The sequence below is a fragment of the Mirounga angustirostris genome, unplaced genomic scaffold (genome assembly GCF_029215605.1).
Source record: "Mirounga angustirostris isolate CCGP_5_RB_7025 unplaced genomic scaffold, mMirAng1.0.hap1 SCAF_3, whole genome shotgun sequence".
NCBI lineage: Eukaryota > Metazoa > Chordata > Mammalia > Carnivora > Phocidae > Mirounga > Mirounga angustirostris.
In genome coordinates this window covers 14,874,449-14,895,188 of record NW_026991711.1, presented here as the reverse complement: position 1 = coordinate 14,895,188, position 20,740 = coordinate 14,874,449, and the positions used below count along the sequence as shown (strand labels likewise).

The following is a 20,740-nucleotide window of genomic DNA, read 5'->3' as shown; positions in this document are numbered from 1 at the left end:
GTTGTAAGGGCCTTGAATAAACAAGGGCAGTATCCTATTTTTGGAAGAGAACTAAGGCGCATACAGTAATATATATTAAAAAGAATTCTTTCATATTTATTGTTTTGTGACTTTTTCATGTGACAGTATGCTATGAACATTTAAGTATGATGGTTTTTAAAAGAAGTGAGCCTTATAGCCCTTATTGCAAAGTTTTCATTTCAAATCAGGTAAAGCATTTTATTTTATTTATTTATTTATTTTTAAAGATTTTATTTATTTATTTAATTGACAGAGAGAGAGAGAGAGAGAGAGACAGCTAGAGAGGGAACACAAGCAGGGGGAGTGGGAGAGGGAGAAGCAGGCTCTCCACCGAGCAGGGAGCCCGACGCGGGGCTCGATCCCAGGACCCTGGGATCATGACCTGAGCTGAAGGCAGTCGCTTAACCAACTGAGCCACCCAGGTGCCCCCAGGTAAAGCATTTTAAATTGAAAATGGTAAGAGTATTTTTCTGGTGAAACTTGGCTTGTGGTACTCTTTTTTTCCCCTCCATTTAAGTGCTGAATATTTATATAATAAAACATGCGGCTGTTAATACGTATTACTGTCATGTTAAAGTAATTATATTATGGTAAGTGGTAATCCTGGATAACATTTTAAATGCACTGAGAATGCATCTGCAACAGTGATAATTTAGGTAGGTTTGTGGTACTCTTTTTTTTTTGAGAGAGAGCAAGCATGCAGGTGGGGAGGAGCAGGGGGAGATGGAGAGAGAGAGAGAGAGAATCTTAAGCAGGCTCCATGCCCAGCGGGGCTCGATCTCATGTTCCTGAGATGGTGACCAGAGCTGAAATCAAGAGTTGGGACACCTAAAAGACTGAGCCACCCAGGTGCCCCTCTTTTTTTTTTTTTTTAAGGCACACTGATCATTCACTTTTTTCCTGCTTTTCACAATTTGTAAAGAATCTTATTCCTTAGCAGTTTCCTGTGAGTGATGATGGCGCTAGTTACTGCTATTTGTGGGACATTTTGTAGTACAGTCAGTCCTTGGTTTGATTGAGGCTTGAAGTGTATGTAATCAAAATGATCTTCAAGAAGATCCTGTTAGCATCCTTTTCTTTTCACTTTTGAGCTACTGTGTCTACTCAGTGAGATTGGCTGTACTCTAGGATTTTTGCATTCCTGTTAGTTTTTGGAACTCTTCATCAAAGGTACTTTTGTCTTCTGTATTTAAATCCTCAGCTCTAATTGTGAAATTAGAGAAGTTGCTGAATATAAAAAGCTTAGCTGTTAAAAGAAGGTTAAATCTTGTAGGCTGCTAAAGATAATTTGAAGATGCTTTTGTAACTTGAATGCTAAACTGACTTGTTTTTTAGGGAAACTTGACAGCTTAATTCTTGAAGAAAAAGATGCTTAGTACTAATCTAATAGAATAGATATGTCTTCGGAGTCTGTTTTTGCCTTTAAAAATATCTTTTAAATAGGAGTTTATTCTTTGTCTTCATTGGTATGTTTGGATTATACACTGGGGAATCTTTCTGAATTTTGGTTTTAGAATAAAATGGTTGTTCAAGTCACAAGTATGGCAACTAAGCAACCTCATGGAGAGATTGAGAATGGGATTGGTAGGTCTTTCAATTTGGGGGGTGGGGTGGGGTGCCAAGGAGGCCTGTATAACTAAAACTGAAGGGTATTACTTGACTTGTTTAGATTTGAGTTGGAGGTTTAGTAAATGATGTAGATGAGTGGTAATCTTACTTAACTAGGCTAAATCATATTTTGAAATCCCGAGCTAAAACATGAGGGCTTTCTATATTCTGTTTACTGGTTTTATCTTTTTTTAAATAAGCAATTTAAAGTGATGATAGGAATGTAATGAATAAAGAAAAACAAGGTTTAGGTTAGTGAATAATGGAACATGGAGATTTATTAATTTGGGGATTATGACAGAATTATCAGGAAAGATATTAGGGGATTCCACTCACTAGAAAGTAAAGTAAGCCTGTTGTTTGAGGATGCCTCTGAGATCATGAAAAATGAAGGAGGCTCTTCAGAACTATATGAGTAATTCTTTTCATAGCTTTTGAGAGGAGCAAACTGACATTGAAGCATTACTAAACAGTAGGTAAAGTTCCTTTGAATATAGGGATGATTCAGGTGTCCTTATGAGATAAGCAGTTATATTGGCTAGAACTTAAGCTATGTGAGGACCTGTGTCTATTTTATTAATCGATCCGTCTCTGCTACTTGTGCCTGGCATGTAGCAGGCCCTCATATATTTGCTGAATGAATGAATGGAGTTAGTTTATCAAGAAGGGCATAGTGGAAAGAGTATGGGATTTAGACTTAGTCCTGAATTTGAGTCTGACTATACTATTTATTTTTTATTTTTACTTGTAGGAAAATTCATGTAACCTAAAATTGGCCCTCTTAGCCATTTTAAGTTTTTATTTATTTATTTGTTTGTTTGTTTGTTTGTTTGTTTGTCTGTCTGTCTGTCTGTCAGAGAGAAAGAGAGAGCGAGAGCACAAGCAGGGGGAACAACAGGCAGAGGGAGAAGCAGGCTTCCCGGTGAGCAGGGAGCCTGATGCGGGGCTCAATCCCAGGACCCTGGGATCATGACCTGAGCTGAAGGCAGACGCTTAACAACTGAGCCACCCAGGCGCCCGCCAAGCTTTTATTTTAATCACTGGGTGCTCATCATGACAAGTGCACTCCTTAATCCCCATCACCTATTTCACCCATCCCCTTCTCCACCTCCCCTCTGGTAACCATCAGTTTGTTCTCTATAGTTAAGAGCCTGAAGGACACCTGGCTGGCTCAGTTGGTAAATCATGTGACTCTTAATCTCTGGGTTGTGAATTTGAGCCCCACTTTCGGTGTAGAGATTACTTTAAAAAAAAAGTGTCAGTTCCTTGATTTGTCTCTTTTTCCTTTTGCTTGTTTTGTTGTATTTCTTAAATTTCACAATGAGTGATATCATATGGTATTTGTCTTTCTCTGACTGACTTATTTCACTTAGCATTATACTCTCTAGTTCCATCCATGTCATTGCAAATGGCAAGATTTCATTCTTTATTATGGCTGAATAATATTCTATTGCAGATATATACCACATCTTTGTCCGTTCATCTGTCCATGGACACTTGGGCTGCTTCCATATCCTGGCTATTGTGAATAATGCTGCTATGCACATAGAAGTGCATGTATCCCCTTGAATTAGTGTTTTTGTATTCTCTGGGTAAATACCCAGTAATGCAATTGCTGGGTCGTAGGGTAGTTCTAGTTTTAACCTTTTGAGGAACCTCCATACTGTTTTCCAGAGTGGCCGCACCGGTTTGCATTCCCACCAACAGTGTAAGAGGGTTCCTTTTTCTCCACATCCTCGCCAACACCTGTTGTTTCTTGTATTGTTGATTTTAGCCATTCTGACAGCTTTGAGGTGAATAACAAACTCATTATAGTTTTGATATGCATTTCCCTAATGAGAAGTGATGATGAGCATCTTTTCAGGTGTCTGTTAGCCATCTGGATGTCTTCTTTGAAGAAATGTCTGTTGATGTCTTCTGCCCATTTTTAAATTGGATTACTTGTTTTTTGGGTGTTGAGTTTTATAAGTTCTTTATATATTTTGGATACTAACCCTTTATTGGATATGTCATTTGCAGATATCTTCTCCCATTCAGTAGGTTACCTTTGAGTTTTATTGATCCTTTCCTTCATTGTGCAGAAGCCTTTTATTTTGATGTAGCCCCAATAGTTTATTTTTACTTTTGTCTTCCTTGCCTCAGGAGGCATATCTAGAAAAAAGTTGCTATAGCCAATGTCAGAGATATTACTGCCCATGCTCTCTTTAAGGACTTTTAATGGTTTCAGATCTCACATTTAGGTCTTTCATCCATCTTGAGTTTATCTTTGTGTATGGTGTAAGAAAGTGGTCTGTTTTCATTCTATTCTAGTCTATTTATGTATGTGTGTATGTATGTATGTATGTATGTATCTATTTATTTGACAGAGAGACACGGCGAGAGAGGGAATACAAGCAGGGGGAGTGGAAGAGGGAGAAGCAGGCTTCCCGCGGAGCAGGGAGCCCAATGCAGGGCTCTGTCGCAGGACCCTGGGATCATGACCTGAGCCAAAGGCAGATGCTTAACGACTGAGCCACCCAGGCGTCGGGTTTCATTCTTTTGCATGTGGCTCTCTAGTTTTCCCAACACCATTTGTTGAAGAGACTCTCTTTTTCCCATTGGATCTTCTTTCTGGCTTTGTCAAAGATTAATTGACCATATGTTTGTGGGTGTATTTCTGGGTTTTGTATTCTGTTCCCTTGATCTTTGGGTCTGTTTTTGTGCCAGTACCATATTGGTTTGATTACTACAGCTTTGTAATTAACTTGAAGTCTGGAACTGTCATGCCTCCAGCTTTGCTTTTCTTTTTCAAGATTGCTTTGGCTGTTCGTGGTCTTCTGTGGTTCCATACAAAGGTTAAGATAGTTTGTTCCAGCTCTGTGAAAGATGCTGTTGGTATTTTGAGAGGGATTGCGTTAAATGTATAGATTGCTTTGGGTAGTGTAGACATTATAACAGTATTTGTTCTTCCAGTCTGTGAGCACAGAATGTCTTTCCATTTCTTTGTGTCGTCTTCAGTTTCTCTCATCCCGGTGTTTTCTCAGAGTACAGGTCTTTCACCTCTTTGGTTAGGTTTATTCCTGGGTATCTTATTATTTTTGATGCAGTTATAAATGGGATTTGTTTTCTCAATTTCTCTTTCTGCTGCTTCATTATAGGTGTATAGAAACACAACAGATTTCTGTAGATTGATTTTGTATCCTGTGACTTTACTGAATTTATCGGTTCTAGCAGCTTTTCGGTGGAGTCTTTTTGGTTTTCTGTGTGTAGTATCATGTCATCTGCAAGTAGTGACAGTTTGACTTCTTCCTTACTGATTTGGATGCCTTTTATTGCTTTTTGTTGTCTGATTGCTGTGGCTAGGATTTCCAGTGCCATGTTGAGTAGAAGGGGTGAGAGTGGACATCCTTATCTTGTTCTTGACCTTAGAGGAAAGGCTCTCAGTTTTTCCTCATTGAGGATGCTGTTAACTGTGGGTTTTTCATATATGGCCTTTATTATGTTGAAGTATGTTCCCTCTAAACCAGTTACTTTGTTGAGAGTTTTTTTATCATGAATGGATGTTGTACTTTGTCAGATGCTTTTTCTGCATCTATTGAAATGATCATATGGTTCTTACCCTTTCTCTTATTGATGTGATGTATCATGCTGTGATTTGAACCACCCTTGCAACCCAGGAATAAATCCCACTTGATGGTGTTGAATGATCTTTTTAATGTATTGTTGGATTTGGTTTGCTAGTATCTTGTTGAGGATTTTTATATTTATGTTCATCAGAGATATTGGCCTGTAGTTCTGTTTTTTTGTGGTGTTTTTATCTGTTTTGGTATCAGGGTAATGCTGGCTTCATAAAATGAATTTGAAAGTTTTCCTTACTTTTCTATTTTTTGGAATACTTTGAGAAGAATAGGTGTTAACTCTTCTTTAAATGTTTGGTAAAATTCCCCTGTGAAGCCTTCTAAGTCCTGTACTTTTTTTGTTGGGAGTTGATTATTGATTGAATTTCTTTGCTGGTAATCCATTTGTTCAAGTTTTCTGTTTCTCCCTGTTTCAGTTTCGGTAGGTTATATGTTTCTAGGAATTTATTCCTTCTGGGTTGTCCAATTTGTTTCCATATAGTTTTCCATAATATCCTCTTATAACTGTTTGTATTTTTGTGGTGCTGGTTGTTACTTCTCCTCTCTCATTTGTGGTTTTATTTATTTGCATTCTTTCTCTTTTTTTCTTGATATGTCTGGCTAGAGGTTTATTAATTTTATTGTGTTTTTTTTTTTTCCAAAGAACCAACTCCTGGTTTCATTGATCTGTTTTATTGTTTTGGTTTTTTTTTTTCAGTTTCTATATCATTTATTTCTGCTCTAATCTTTATTCCTTACTTCTGCTAATTTTAGGTTTTGTTTGTTCTTTTTCTAGTTCCTTTAGGTGTAAAGTCAGGCTGTTTGAGATTTTTCTTGCTTTTTGAGGTAGGCCTGTGTTGCTATAAACTTCCTTTTAGAACAGCTTTTGCTATGTGCAAAGGTTTTGAACTGTTGTGTTTTCATTTTCATTTGTTTCCATGTACTTTTAAATTTCTTCTTTTATTTCATGGTTGACCCATTCATTGTTTAATTGCATGTTATTTAAGTAGCATGTGGTCTTTCCAGATTTTTTCTTGGGGTTGACTTCTAATTTCATAGTGCTGTGATCAGAAGAGATGCCTGGTATGACATCAGCCTTTTTAAAATTTGTTGGGGTTTGTTTTGTGGCCTAATATGTGATCTTTTGTGGGGAGGATATTCCATGTGCACTTGAAAAGAATGTGTATTCTTCTGTTTTAGGATGGAATGTTCTTAATATATCTGTTAAATCCAGGGTGCTGGGGTGGCTCAGTCGGTTAAGTGTCTGCCTTCAGCTCGGGTCATGATCCCAGGGTCCTGGGATCAAGCCCCACGGTGGGCTGTCTGCTCAGCGGGAAGCCTGCTTCTCCCTCTCCGTCCGCCTGCTGCTCCGCCTGCTTGTGTTTGTGTTCTCTCTCTGTCAAATAAATAAATAAAATCTTAAAAATATATATATATGTATATTATCTGTTAAATCCGTATGTTCCAGTGTGTCATTCAAAGCCACTGTTTCCTTGTTGATTTTCTGTTTAGATGATCTGTATGTTGATATAAGTGGGGTGTTAAAGTCCTGTACTATTATTGTATTATTATTGATTAGTTCCTTTATGTTTGTTATTACCTATTGTATGTATTTGGGTGCTCCTGTGTTGGGTGCATAAATATTTACAATTGTATATCTTCTTGCTGGACTCTTCCCTTTATTATTATATAGTGTCCTTCTTTGTCTCTTGTTACAGTCTTTGTTTTAAAGTCTAGTTTGTCAGATACAACTGTTGCTACTCTAGGTTTCTTTTGATATCCATTTGTGTGATAAATGTTTTTCTGTCTCCTCACTTTCAATCTGTAGGTGTCTTTAGGTCTAAAATGAGGCTCTTGTAGGCAGCATATAGATTGGTCTTGTTTTTTTTATCCATTCTGTCACCCTAAGTCTTTTGATTGGAGCGTTTAATCCACTTACATTCAGTGTAATTACTGATATGTATTTATTGCCATTTAATTTTTTTTATTTTAAAAATTTTTTATTGTTAGGTTAATCACCATACATTACATCATTAGTTTTTGATGTAGTGTTCCATGATTCATTGTTTGTGCATAACACCCAGTGCTCCATGCAGAACGTGCCCTCTTTAATACCCATCACCAGGCTGGGGCGCCTGGGTGGCTCAGTTGGTTGAGCGACTGCCTTCGGCTCGGGTCACGATCCTGGAGTCCCGGGATCCAGTCCCGCATCGGACTCCCTGCTCAGCAGGGAGTCTGCTTCTCCCTCTGACCCTCCCCCCTCTCATGCTCTCTCTCTCTGTCTCATTCTCTCTCTCAAATAAATAAATAAAATCTTAAAAAAAAAAAAATACCCATCACCAGGCTAACCCATCTTAATTACTTGCTTTGTGGTTGTTTCTGAAGATTTTCTCTGATCCCTTTTTGTCTTTCTCTCATGGCTTGCTGGGGTTTTTTTTAAGTGATATATTTGGATTTCTTTCTCTTTATTCTTTGTATATTTATTAGTGGTTTTTGATTTATGGTTACCATTAGGTTTGTATATAACCTCTTCTGCATATAGCAATCTATATTAAGGTGATGGTCGTTTAAGTTTAAATCTGTTCTTTTCTCCTCCTCACGTTTTAGGTATATGGTGTCATATTTTTTTAATTTTTATTTTTTAAATTTATTTATTTGAGAGAGAGAGAATGAGAGACAGAGAGCACGAGAGGGAAGAGGGTCAGAGGGAGAAGCAGACCCCCTGCTGAGCGGGGAGCCCGATGCGGGACTTGATCCCGGGACTCCAGGATCATGACCTGAGCTGAAGGCAGTCGCTTAACCAACTGAGCCACCCAGGTGCCCCTATGGTGTCATATTTTATATCCTTTTATTTTGTGAGTTCCTTGACTGATTTTTTACAGAAATATTCATTTTTATTGCTTTTGTGTTTCCTCCCTTCATACTGTCGCTTTTGGTCGAAATTTCCACTCAAAGAGTCCCCTTTAATACTTCATGCTGGGCTGGTTTAGTGGTCATGAACTCTAATTTTTGTTTGTTTGGGAAAGTCTGTCTCTCCATCTATACAGAATGATAGCCTTGTTGGATAGAGTGTTCTTCAATGCAGATTTTTCCCATTTAGCACTTTGAATATATCATGCCACTCCTTTCTGGCTTGCAAAGATTTTGCTGAGAAATCCACTGCTGGCCTTAGGGGCTTTCCTTTGTATGCAGCCATCTTCTTTTGTCTTGCTGCTTTTAATATTTTTTCTTTATCATGTATATTTGCCATTTTAATTGCAATGTATCTTGGTGTGGATCTGCTTTTGTTGACTTTGTTTGGGGTTCTCTGTGTCTCCTGGATCTGGATGTCTGTTTCCTTCCTCAGATTAGGAAGTTTTCAGCTATTATTTCTTCACATAAATTCTCTCTCCCCTTTTCTTTCTTCTTCTTCTGTGATCCTCTAATATGAATGTTACTACCTTTGATGGAGTCACTGAGTTTCCTAAGTCTATTCTTGTGTTGCATAATTCTTTTTTTCTCTTTTGTTCAGCTTGATCACTTTCCATTACTCTTCTATAGGCCATTAATTCATTCCTCTCCTTTTTCCAGCCTGCTCTTCTTTCCATCAGGTGTGTTTCTCATTTTGTTTATTGAGCCCTTCCTCTCTGCTATGTTATCTCTCTGCTATGTTATCTCTGTGTTAATTATCTCTCTGCTATGTTATCTCTCTGCTATGTTATCTCTATGTTAATTATCTCTCTGCTATGTTATCTCTGTGTTAATTATCTCTCTGCTATGTTATCTCTCTGCTATGTTATCTCTGTTAATTATCTCACTGATGTTCTCTGCTCTTTTCTGAAGTCCAGTGAGTAGCCTTATGATCAATCATTGCTTTAAATTCTCCATCAGGCCTGTTACTTAGATCTGTTTCACTTAGATCTGTGGCTGTGGCCTGGTCCTCTTCTTTCATTTGGGGTAGAGTCTTTTGTCTTCTCATTTGTCTAAGTCTCTGTGCCTGTTTCTGTGTGTTAGGAAAATCAGCCCTGTCTCCTGTTCTTGAGGGTGATGGCTTTATGAAGAAGAGGTTCTGCGGGTCCCTGCCGTGTGCTGTCCCCTGCCCCCCAGGGCCTGGCGCTCCCGGGAGTGTGTCCGGTGTGAGCTCTGCTGTTGTGTCCTGGCCGCTTTGTCCTTCAGGCCGGTAGTCTGCAGAGGCTCTCTTTGCCTGTCGTGGGCAGTGTGTGGTCCCTGGCCTGAAGATGGCGAGTTTTAACCCCATGTGCCCTGGTTGGCTTGTGAAATGTGACCTGTTCCCGTTGGGACCAAGGCCTCGAGGCGCACGACTCCCAGAGGGGGAGATGCAATGCTGGTAGGAGTTTGTGGGGTCTCGGGGAGGCTGCCCACCCTACTGGGACAGAGGCAGGCGTGCCTAGCATGGGTGCTTCTTCTGGCCCACGGTGTTGGGGGGACCTGGTATACGCACGTTAGGTGGCGAGTGTTGGCGCGGCCGGGTTCCTGCCAGTGGCTCTGTACTTCTGCTGAATCACGGGGCAGGGAGAGGGCCCGGGCCACCAGCGCCTTTGTGCCCCGAGGGGTCTCTCCGGGAACACAGCCTCTCTGGGACACACTCTGAAATGAGCGAGCAAGCCACCGGCTGTGTGCCCCAGGTGTCTTCAGCCGGGCAGCGGCCGGCTTGCCCTGCCAGTTCTCTGGGCGCAGCGCCGTGTCCCTCGGTGCTTCCTCGGCGCTCCCGGAGCCCGGCACACCGAGCCCTACAGCCCCAGGCTTCAAGCGCCGCTGGTTGGAAGAACTTACACGGTTTGGGCGCTCGCTTTCGCAGCCGATTGTTCTATCAAGCTGCCATTTTTTTCTCTAGGCGCTTTAAACTCTTTATTTCCATTTCGTTAGGGCCTTCTTTTTTTCCCATATGCTTCTGCTTCCTGGGCTCCTTCTCATTTCATCTGTGCTTCTGTGATCGTTTTGGTCTTCTTTTTGAGTATTGACTACTCACGTTTTTATCTCCTCTTTGTCTCTTTGCTGAGTTCTTATTCTGCTTTGTGAGTACCCTTAAAAGAGGTGATTGGATTTTTTAAAAATTCATGCCATAATGTCTGCTCAGAATTTTCATGTATTTGGCTATTGTTCTGATGAATGTTAATCAGGTAAGTTTAGGTGCTCTTTTCCTGTTTCAGTTTAAAAACTGGCTTTGAATTGCTGCTGTACCATTTAAAAAAAATGATCATAGAATGACTTGACTTATCCTGCCCTATTTGTGGGAAAGTGCCTTGGCTGTGTGTGTGTGTGTGTGTGTGCACGCGTGTGCGTGTGTAAGGGAGTGCCAGGCCCAGGGCAGCCTTCTGTATTTAACAGTTGCGGTACTCTCTGCTTCACTGTTTCCACAGACGTTCTGCCTCCTGCTAAGAGGGCCTTTCTCCATGGCCCTGCCCTCTCTGCTTCTCTGAACCCAGACCATGGCCAGGAGGTCATCTGCTGCCAGCCCGGCTGCTCGTCTGCCCACTTCCTTTGCTACACCAAAGGGGTAGATCTTTTGCACTTGAGGGTGAGCCCCTCACCTTCACAGAGCACATGGTTGCTGGGGGTTCCTGAGATGTACTGCCCAAGGCGATTTGCTCTTCTCTTTGTTCCCCCCTCTCTTTTCCCCAGTAAGGCCTCTGCTTTATCTTCACTCTCTGGCTCTGGATTTCATGGTTCTCGTAATATGCAAAGGATAGAGGTTGTCACTCCGGGGTGAGCGCATACACCCAGAAAGTGTATTTTGCTGGCATTTTCTGTGATTTTTTGCCATTGGGCTTTCTCAGTATTTGCTTCCCCCTCTCATCTTGGATTCATGGCTGATACTAGCTCATTTTAGCGGGCCTGGCGCAGTTTGTTCTGCATGATATTCTGGACGAGAAGATGAGTGTTGCGTGGGCATATTTATATTAGGGTCTGATGTGCTCTTTAAAAGGCTCTCCAAGGCCCTGTACTGAGAACAGACTCTGAGGGGAATAAGGACGGAAGCTGGGAAGAGCTGTTCAGGTGTGTTAATGATGGACTGCAGCGCAGTGGTGATCGGGGAAGTGGTGAGAAGCAGTGCGATTCTGGATCTGTTTTGAAGGACAGCTGATGCGGGATTTGCTAATGGACTGTGGACTGAAGGAGGCCAGTCATTTGCAGCCATGCACACCTGTCTTTCAAATGCTGCTTCTGCCATGGGGAGCTGCGGGCAGGGTCTCCGTGGGTAGGACTGCTTCACGGGGAGACTTCCCCTGTGGGCCTTGCCATCTTGCCCAGTTGCCAAAGTGAGCAGCTCCTTACCTTACTTATCTGCTGGGGTCCTTTGGTGTATTTAAATTCTGGGTGGAACTGCTTTTCCTTGGTTTGTTCCAGATCTGTTGTGGAGATCTCGAGTGCCCGTGGGCTTGGTTCTGCAGCTCTTCCTGGTCCCAGCAGCCACATCCGCGGCCCCTCCGCATGCACAGCAGTGATTCAGTCTAGACTCTGGTTCTTGGGCCCCCTGGGGGGCGGGTGCTGTAGAAGCTTCACACCCAAGGGGAGGCTTTAGTCATCCACAGACTATGCCGGTGGTTGCCTTTAAGCTGCTCCTGCTAAATGCTAAACTGAGGATCCTTGGCCAAAAAGAATGGCTCCCAAATCTGCTAGGGCTTCTACTTGGATACTTAGGTTTATTCATTATTAATAGGATCCCATTTGCTTCCTCTCTTTCAGAAATTTAAGAAAATTTCTGGTCTGCTGTTTTCAGTGCTGCCACAGTTCTGTTATTATTAGTAGTAGTAGTAGTAGTATTTTGTCCTTTCGGTGGGGGAGTGGGGTGGAAGGGAGGCACACTCGTACGCTTCCCTTGTTTGCATTGTCCCTTCAGAACTGAGTGGGGGGAATATGGAAGAAAAAGTTTTTCTTAGGCTCAGAGGATAGAAAATGAATTGGCTAATATGTAATAGATTTTTTTTCAGGGCCTTAATGTTTCTGACTTATTCTACTTTTCGTGGATGCTTAATTATGGTATAGGATAAACATAATTGGATGTTATTTACTTTTTCTTTAAAGATGACTCCTTAGAATGTAGAATCTGAGAAAATATAATTAAAAATGATCTATCTAGTTTATGTCTATGGGAAGTTTTAACACCACCCATATTAAATTTCTAATTAAATTACCTACCTGTAATGATATGAATGTAGGAAACAACCTATAATTTTGTATTTTTTCTGGATTGGGAAAAATGTGTCTACCTTAAATTTTAATAAAAGGGTAGGATGTAGAAGACCGCTTTGGGGGAGATACTCTAAACGTTTAAGAATGAAAAACATGTTTTAAATGTAGAGTTTGCATAAATAGCAAAATTGCATGTATTGAAATATTTTCCCCTTGTATTACATTCCTTCAAAGTACATTTCCTTACTAGGTTGTGATAATTTAAACCTCACTACTATGATAGTTTTGTGTACTAAATTGGAAAGGTATTTTATGTTGTCACTGTGGGTTGGGTGACTGTAGTAGTTTCATATTAATATTTAATATTAATGCATTGAGGCAGGAATTAAGATAAAAGCATAAAATGTACTACTCACCCCCCCCCCCCGCCTCCTGGGACCAGAGGTAGTGTTGGTTCATTTTTCTCTCTAGTGCAGGTTAATTCAGTCATTCTCCCTTATCTGCAGGGGATACCTTCCCAGACCCCCAGTGGATGCCTGAAACTGCCAATCATATCCATCCTGATATATACTATTTTTTCTTATACATACATATACCCATGATAAACTTAAACTTATAAATTAGACATAGTAAGAGATTAATAATACTAGAACAATTACAGTATACTACTGTAGTAAAAGTTATGGGAAAGTGGTCTCTCAAAATTATCTTATTGTCCTATATTCATCCTTGTTCTTGTGATGATGGGAAATAAAATGGCTGATGTCTGCGTGATGAGATAAAGTGAAGGAATGACCTACGCATCGTGACATGGCATTAGGCTGCTAGTGACCTTCCAGCAGTATGCCAGAAGGATCATGGGCCTTCCTGAAAGTCGTCTAGGATTAGCTGTTGCCAAGACAAATCCTCAGACCTGTTGTCCAGAGAGATGTTTTTTCCCACGGTGAAATGCACTTCCCTAAAAACTAGAATTTGAATCCAACAGTTCCTTATTTGAGATGTCTGCTTCTCAAGACCACTCCCAGATTTGGTGATTCAGTAGGAGGACACATGGGACTCGGCACACAGTTGTACCCAGGCTAAGATTTATTCTACTGAAAGGATACAGTAACATCAGCAAAGGGAAAAGACACATGGCACAAAATCCAGAGAAAAGCAGGTAGAAGATTCCAAGAGTCTTTCTCTTTGAAATCATAGGACAAGCTGTAATTCCTTAAGACGTGCAAGGTGCTGTCTGCTGGGGAAGCCTGCTAGAGCACCCGTGTCCGGGGCATTCATGAGGGGTTGGTCAGCCAGGCACCTTCTGCCCTGCCAGCACTCAGATTCCCAGAAAGACAGACGATGTGTAACGTAAACCACATTGTCTGTACAAACATTGAGGCACAGTGAGCCATTCTTGCCAGGAAATGGTGGGAACGCTCCTGAAGGCCGTCTTCTGATCTGCCAGCCAGGACCAACCTTGCCAGGAGGCCTTTCTAAGGGTAACAGTCTCAGGCTTGCTACGTTGACTCTTTTCTACATGACTTAGATATCCTGATGCCTTGTGTTCTAGATAGTATTCTAAAATAAGGCAAAAACTGTAATACGGATTGTTACCAGACTTCCCATATCAGGACAATGTCATCTGCTTTGATCGATAGCTTAAAAACAGTAGGTTTGTAATAGTTCCTTTTGAAACCCCTAGATGACTTAGACATTCTGATTGCTGATGGTTCTTCTTGCTCCCTTTCTAAGCCTCTGATTCTTCTGAATTGTGGACCTGTAGCTGACCATGCAGATTTTCTTTGCCACGGTCTTATTTTCCTATGTAACGATCAGTTCAGTCGTAGTGATGGAAAGACTGCTTTGTATAAAGTACGGATATGAAGGTGTGGCGGTGGGAAGATGGGCGAGTAAACAGCAGTGAGTTTTATTGAATGGGAGTAAAAAGCTACCTAAATTCAGCCTTCATTAGGCCTTTTGTAAGTTGGCTAACAAAATCATCACCGTCCCTCTTAGGCTCTTAGCAATAATGGCAAAAGAGTGAAGGGGCTGAGATGGTGACTTGAGTATCAATCTTACAGGATAAGTAGAGTTTATAAATTCCCGTTCCTTTAACAGCATTATCTTCAACATTTTGACAGCTATTCAGGATTATGAAACTGCGCAGGAACACAATGAAAATGATCAGCAGATTCGGGAAGGTCTAGAGAAGGCACAGAGGCTATTGAAACAGTCGCAGAAACGAGATTATTATAAAATCTTAGGAGTAAAAAGGTGAGTTATTTAAAATTTACATTGTTATTTTTAATCAACTGTTTTAAAGCTTCTTTTTTCTCCTCTGATTCGGTTCCTTGCTTTATGTAATTTCAGTCCAGGATTAAACCTAAGCATCTTTCACATCGTAACCATCATTTTGTTACAGGTAGATTTCTTTAGACTAGTTCTGAAACGATGGGGGAGTAAGTAGTTGGTGACAGAGGGATGACAATGTAGCATGAGTAGGCCCTAGCCCAGATTTTTTGGGAAGGGTAAAGAGGAGTGAGCTTTCTTTTGGTGGGGACAGGAGGGTTTTGGAAAAGCAAACTTCTCTAGGCTGAATTATAAAGTGGCACTTTGAGAATTAACTTATAGGCACTGAGATAAGACAAAAGCTGGGTAAATTATACAAGATCCACCTTCCCTGAGCAAGGGAACCATCCGTCTTTCAATCAAAAGTCTGAACCAGAACTAAGGAAGCTAACCAGAAGCAAAACAGGAAGTGTGGTTCAGAGTCAGAGTTAGCTCTTAATGCCAAGAATTGTATCAGGTAGTTTGGAAATCCAGAAAGTTTAAAAATGGGTCTGTGCAGCTTTCTCTTTTTTTTTAAAAAGAGAAAAAGATCACAAAGATCAAAAGTAATTTCTTCCCATTGAGATTCTGAAAGCTGACCAGCTTTAATGATCACCTAGAACCGGACAACATTGGCACGGTTAGGAAAACCAGGCTGCTGATTTGCCAGGGGGATCATAACTGTCTCTCAGTTTTTGGGGGTGGTATGTCGGGCACTTTTTGACTAATGAGCGTTAATTTTAATACTGCTCAGAAACGCCAAAAAGCAAGAAATCATTAAAGCATACCGAAAACTAGCACTGCAGTGGCACCCAGATAACTTCCAGAATGAAGAAGAAAAGAAAAAAGCGGAGAAAAAGTTCATTGACATAGCAGCTGCTAAAGAAGTTCTCTCTGATCCAGGTATTGTTTTGTTTTGGGTTTTTTTTTAAAGATTTTATTTATTTATTTGAGAGAGAGAGAATGAGAGCGAGCACATGAGAGGGGGGAGGGTCAGAGGGAGAAGCAGACTCCCTGCCGAGCAGGGAGCCCGATGCGGGACTCGATCCCGGGACTCCAGGATCATGACCTGAGCCGAAGGCAGTCGCTTAACCAACTGAGCCACCCAGGCGCCCTGATCCAGGTATTGTTTGTCTCTCGAAGTGGCTGAGTCAGTGGTTGGTGACTTACTAGCTCTCTTCCCAGTGTCACATGTGGGGGGTGGCCAAGCTGCCCCCCCCCCCCCCCCCCCCCCCCGGAGCTGGGGTCTGCTCCCCAGCCTGGCAGTTCCAGAAGTCCAGTTTCAGGCCTGCCCCTGCCAGACTCGGCCCCCGTGGGCCCGGTGCAGTGGGAAGACCAGCAAACACGGAAGCAGGAAGCCTGGTTCGACTCCTCTCTTCTGCACAAGTGACTAGGGCTTGTTGAGTCTCAAGAGTCTCAGCTCTTCCACCTGCGACAGCAAAGCACAAAAGTGAGGGGAAGGTTTCAGGTTCCTCCCCCCGCCCCCGACCAATGATGAACTCTTCATACTAAACTTGTAGGAGCGTGATTAGGAAACCGGGGCACCAGGATGGAATGTACTAGCCTGGGGCTGCTTATCCTCTGTGTTCCTCAGGAATCTTGCCCTAAGTCAAATGTTCATTAGATTTTCTGGTTGCTGGAAATGCTTTTATCATATGCTAAAATGGCCTGGAAAATGAGAGAGAAGGCAAGGAAATTAGGTAATAGTGAACAATGTTTAGAGATTTGCAGAGGGAATTGAATATTAAGCTAATAACTACTCCTTCTTTACATCTTTCCATGTCGGCAGGAGCTAGGACTAGGGCTAGACAAATTCATCAGAAATAGAAGGAAATGACATTTTATGCCCATTTGGCCAGTCTTTTTTGAACATCTGCTTCTGCTATGGAAGCGAAGCTTTATGAGCCTCTGTGCTCATTTATGATCCCGCAAGAGAGGTAGAGCTGTACTTACAGAGTACAGCAGGATGCTCTGTTCTTTTACTCAGCAGCTGAGGGCCGGCAGCCCCTTGGTCTGTCCTCCGAGCTTGCCGAGTGCACGCGGGAGGGGGGCGGGCACAGAGGCATCAGGAACTGCGGTTGCCATTACTAAGGGTTCTTTTGTGTTCTGTTGCTTTTTCTTAGCCCCTGTTCTTATTTTAAGGATGAAATAGTTCTTTTGGTCTCTGAGGATGTTAGTCTGCTCTCCTGCCCGCCTGCCCCCCCCCCCCCCCCGGAAGTGTTCCTCTGTCCCATTTGTTGGCATTAGTCTCGGTCTCATCGGAGACCTTCCTCAGGACCGCTGGGCATGGCAGTGGGGGTGGCCTCCTGAGCTGTACGCCAGGGAACCTTAGTTCTGCTCGGATCTAAGACGGGGAGGCCCAGAAAGACGCTTGGAGTGTTGGCGACGTTGGACTGCATTGCTGGGGCCAGGATGGTGACATGGCTCTTTGAGTGGGGACTTTTGGAGGTCTCCTCCTCTGCAATTATTTTTTTTCAGAGAAGAATTTCCTTGGGTAGATGCTTGTGAGGTGAGAAGATTCAGGGGGCCTGAATTTCAATGAATTCCCATTGTCAGCCCTGAACATCAACCCCTTCTCCGTGATGGGTCCCCTCTAGGACCTTTCTCCTGAGACCAAACCTTGGCGCTGGGTGGGAACGGGATGTGTATCAGGCACAACTGTTTGGATAAGAGGAGAGGAAGCCTCCCCCTCCCCGTGCTTAGTGAATACCTGGGTCTTAATTTGCTCCTTTCGTTCCTAGAAATGAGGAAGAAGTTTGATGACGGAGAAGATCCGCTGGATGCAGAGAGCCAACAAGGAGGTGGTGGCAGCCCTTTCCACAGGAGCTGGAACTCATGGCAGGGGTTCAATCCCTTCAGCTCAGGCGGACCTTTTAGATTTAAATTCCACTTCAATTAAACCAGCTGTTTTTCTGCTCTTCTTCCTTAAGTTTTTTAAAGATTAAATACAAAGAAACCTTGTTCCAGGATCCTAATGAAAAAAAAAATTCAAATCTTTTAGTTTGTCCATGACCAAAGAGTTGTTTTAATAGGAAAAATCGTTCTATCCCTTTTAGACTGGAGGTTGATGGGTCCATGGAGGCAGGGAGGCGAAGACCAGGTCTATCTCTGACAAAGCAGCGCCTGTAAGTGTTTGGAGGGCCTGGAAGAACGGTCTGCGGGAGCGCACCTGCGGCAGGGCTCCCGCATGTGCCCGCACTGGAGCCCGCCGAGACTCTTCTTCCCGGCCTTGCAGAGGGCAGCAGTGCCCGCGTGGGTAAGAAGGAGCCAGGAGCCTCATGAGAAGGGGCTGTGTTTTAGGATTCTTAAAGAGAATATCAACATTTTGAGTTGTACGTTCTTAGGGACACCTTTGCTTAGGTTCTGCTCAGTCCAGTTGCTTGCCAATACCTGTTAAATTACAGAGCCTCGGCCAGTCCACATGCGTTTCCCTCTCTCTGCTGGCGTGAGCAGAGTCTGGATGGATGTGGAGCATGTATTTTATGTCTGGTACGTTCAAGAGAACACAGAAGACCACAGACATAGAATTAACCGTAAAAACATATGGGCCCTTTTGTTTAATAACGTGAAACAAATTAAAAGAGAATATGTAACACCGGTTCAGATAATAGAGCAGTGGTGTCACTTAAAATAAGCTTGAAGTGCAGAATGTAATACTTTAAGAACTGAAGTTGTGAGTTAGAATTTCCTGTAACAGGACTGCCTTAGAAATGTAAAGTTGCTCAGTTGACAGAGAATGCCATGTTCCCCATTTTTAATAAAGGCAGTGGGGCAGCTTCTCGTCCATCCTGACCGACCCTCTTGAACTGTAGTCCCCTCACCCCCCCATGTGGTACTGTCTGAGGCGGGCGTGAGACAGGAGACCTGCCTCTTGACCCGACCCTGATGCCTCTGGATGTTCTCCTGCCTAGAAAAAAAATACACGTTTACAGATCTAGTCAGCTCTGGCTATATTTCCACCATCGCGATGGCTCTCTTCTTGGGATACCTTCTTAAACCTTTTAAGAAATGAACTTATTCAGTCTTTGTATACTGGATAATTTTTTCCCTAAAAACTGAGTGTTACTTTAATCAAGAACATTAAATATTTATGGAACTATTGATGCTGCATTTAAACTCTAATTACTTTAGATAAGAATTACTACCTTCATTCTGGAAAGGTTTTTGTTTTGGCCTCAGAGCATTTTGATGAGTATGGGTCTAATATGTTGTTTTTATGAAATCAGGCATTTTAATTTTAATGGCGGGAGGTGTCCTGACCATAGCAGCCAAGTACAGGGCCTTTCCTTCCGCAGTCATCCTGAAACAGACGGGGAGATTTCCTTAAATGGAGGGGCAAAAATCACATAGTTGAGCTGAGCAAAACACCTGTGTGCTTTTTGCATCTATTTAGAAGTCTGTTTCTTACCAATAAACTTAATGCATTTTGAAAATTAGTGAATAGTTCGCAGCTTTCCTTTCGTTTTAAGGTCTCAGAATTCAAGTCAGTGCTGAAGGGATTTCCAAGGGAAATTCCGTTTTGTTTATTCTTTCATCTTCGTAAGCTCACGACTGCATTAGATCAGCACTGTTTGCCAGTCTGGTTCTTTGGTACATGAGGTCACTGTGACCGTTTTGCGATCTAGCAATGGCCTCTACCTACTTTTAAAGTAAGAACTTTCACACAGAATCAGACCGAGGAAATAGGAAATCACTTGCCTTTCCGCTCAGAGAAGACGAGAAGCCGCCCCAAGGAGCCGGAGGGGGTCAGGACGGTGGCGGGCTGGCCGGGGGGCGACGCGCCCGGGTGCTGCCCACACGGCTGTTGGCGGGCTCTGTCCACACTGGCGGTAACTGTAAGTCCCGTTCCTGAAATTCTACCGTGGGTTCAGTTTAGTCACCGTAACTGAAATGCGCAGCTACTTGCTGGTCTTCAGTGGAGAGAGAGGAGCGACGGGGCCAAGGGCCAGCGCCCCAGAGACCCCCGAGGACAGTGCGGCCTGTGACTGCGCCCCGCCTTGACGCGCCGCCGACAGAAGCTGCGTCCCGCCGGCCTGCGGGGCGGCGTCCTCACGCCCCGGAGAGCTCGGGACTGAGCGTTTGACCTGTTCGCGGCTTCCTTCTACTTGCCCGTCTCCTGGCTCTTGTTTCGGGGCCTGTGGCTGTTTCCGGAAAAGTAGAATCACAGGGCTGCCCAGCCTTAGCTTATTAGACTCCTGTCTTAAACTCCTTCCTCCCTTTTTGGGAAGCTCCTGAAATGAAGGAGCCCTTGTCTGTATATTGTGGATATTTTCCACAGCAGCAAGTATTAAACACATCAGCCTGTAAACACGAGACGATTCTAAAAAGAATAAATTTATTGCCCATTTTTGAAACTGTGCTTTCTTAGCATGGATAAATGAAAACTTGAAAACGAAAACTAATAGTTTACTACTGTGAATTGGATGGATGTAATGCTAACTTTAAAATATCTTTAGTCAGTATTAAAAATTTATCTTAAATACCAGTATGAAAACGACTTTTTGGGACTCTGATAATGGAATGTAAAAACTCCCCATAGTTTTTTTTTTTTTAAGGGGAAAATACTGATAACCAAGTATGAAAAAAGTTAATAGAATCACAATTTGAAATTGGCAGCATTTCCTATTCATGGTGGAAAATGGAAGATTTCACTTTAAAGGCATGAAATTGGCCAGAAGTTGTGACATTTACTATGGAAAAAATGCATAATAAGATGGCTTACGTTGAAACCGGTTCCTCAGGTTGGGTCAGAGCTGCCTGCCTTCAAGCACAGGGTGCCAGCAATGGGCCCTGCAAAGGCTCTGAGTACCGTGCGTGGTGTGACCTGGAGAAATTCATGCAACTTCATTGAATGTAGTAGACTTTCCCATATTTATAAAGGAAGGAGGAAGGCAAATGCTAATTTGTTAACAAATACTATCCTTATTCTAAATCAGATCATTCCTTTTGTTAGTAGCAGAGTCTGTTCTGCAATTGCAAAAGATATTAATAGGTGGGGACTTTTTTTTCATGGATGATCTCATTTGCTGAATGATTTAAGAGAACAGTTAGCCACCGCGTGGCTTTATGTA

General features: G+C 42.5%; 1 protein-coding gene across 2 annotated transcripts in view; it reads left to right on the top strand.

Annotated features, from left to right (window-relative positions):
- Positions 1-18,997, top strand: part of DNAJC3 (DnaJ heat shock protein family (Hsp40) member C3) — a 68,849-nt gene extending 49,852 nt beyond the window's left edge. For both annotated transcript variants that reach the window (XM_054506392.2, XM_045869611.3), the window contains 3 exons: positions 14,483-14,615; positions 15,424-15,572; positions 17,411-18,997. In XM_054506392.2, coding sequence (XP_054362367.1) covers positions 14,483-14,615; positions 15,424-15,572; positions 17,411-17,568 — 440 coding nt within the window. In that variant the 3' untranslated portion in view covers positions 17,569-18,997. The remainder of the gene's footprint in view (positions 1-14,482; positions 14,616-15,423; positions 15,573-17,410) is intronic.
- Positions 18,998-20,740: the final 1,743 nt, after the last annotated feature.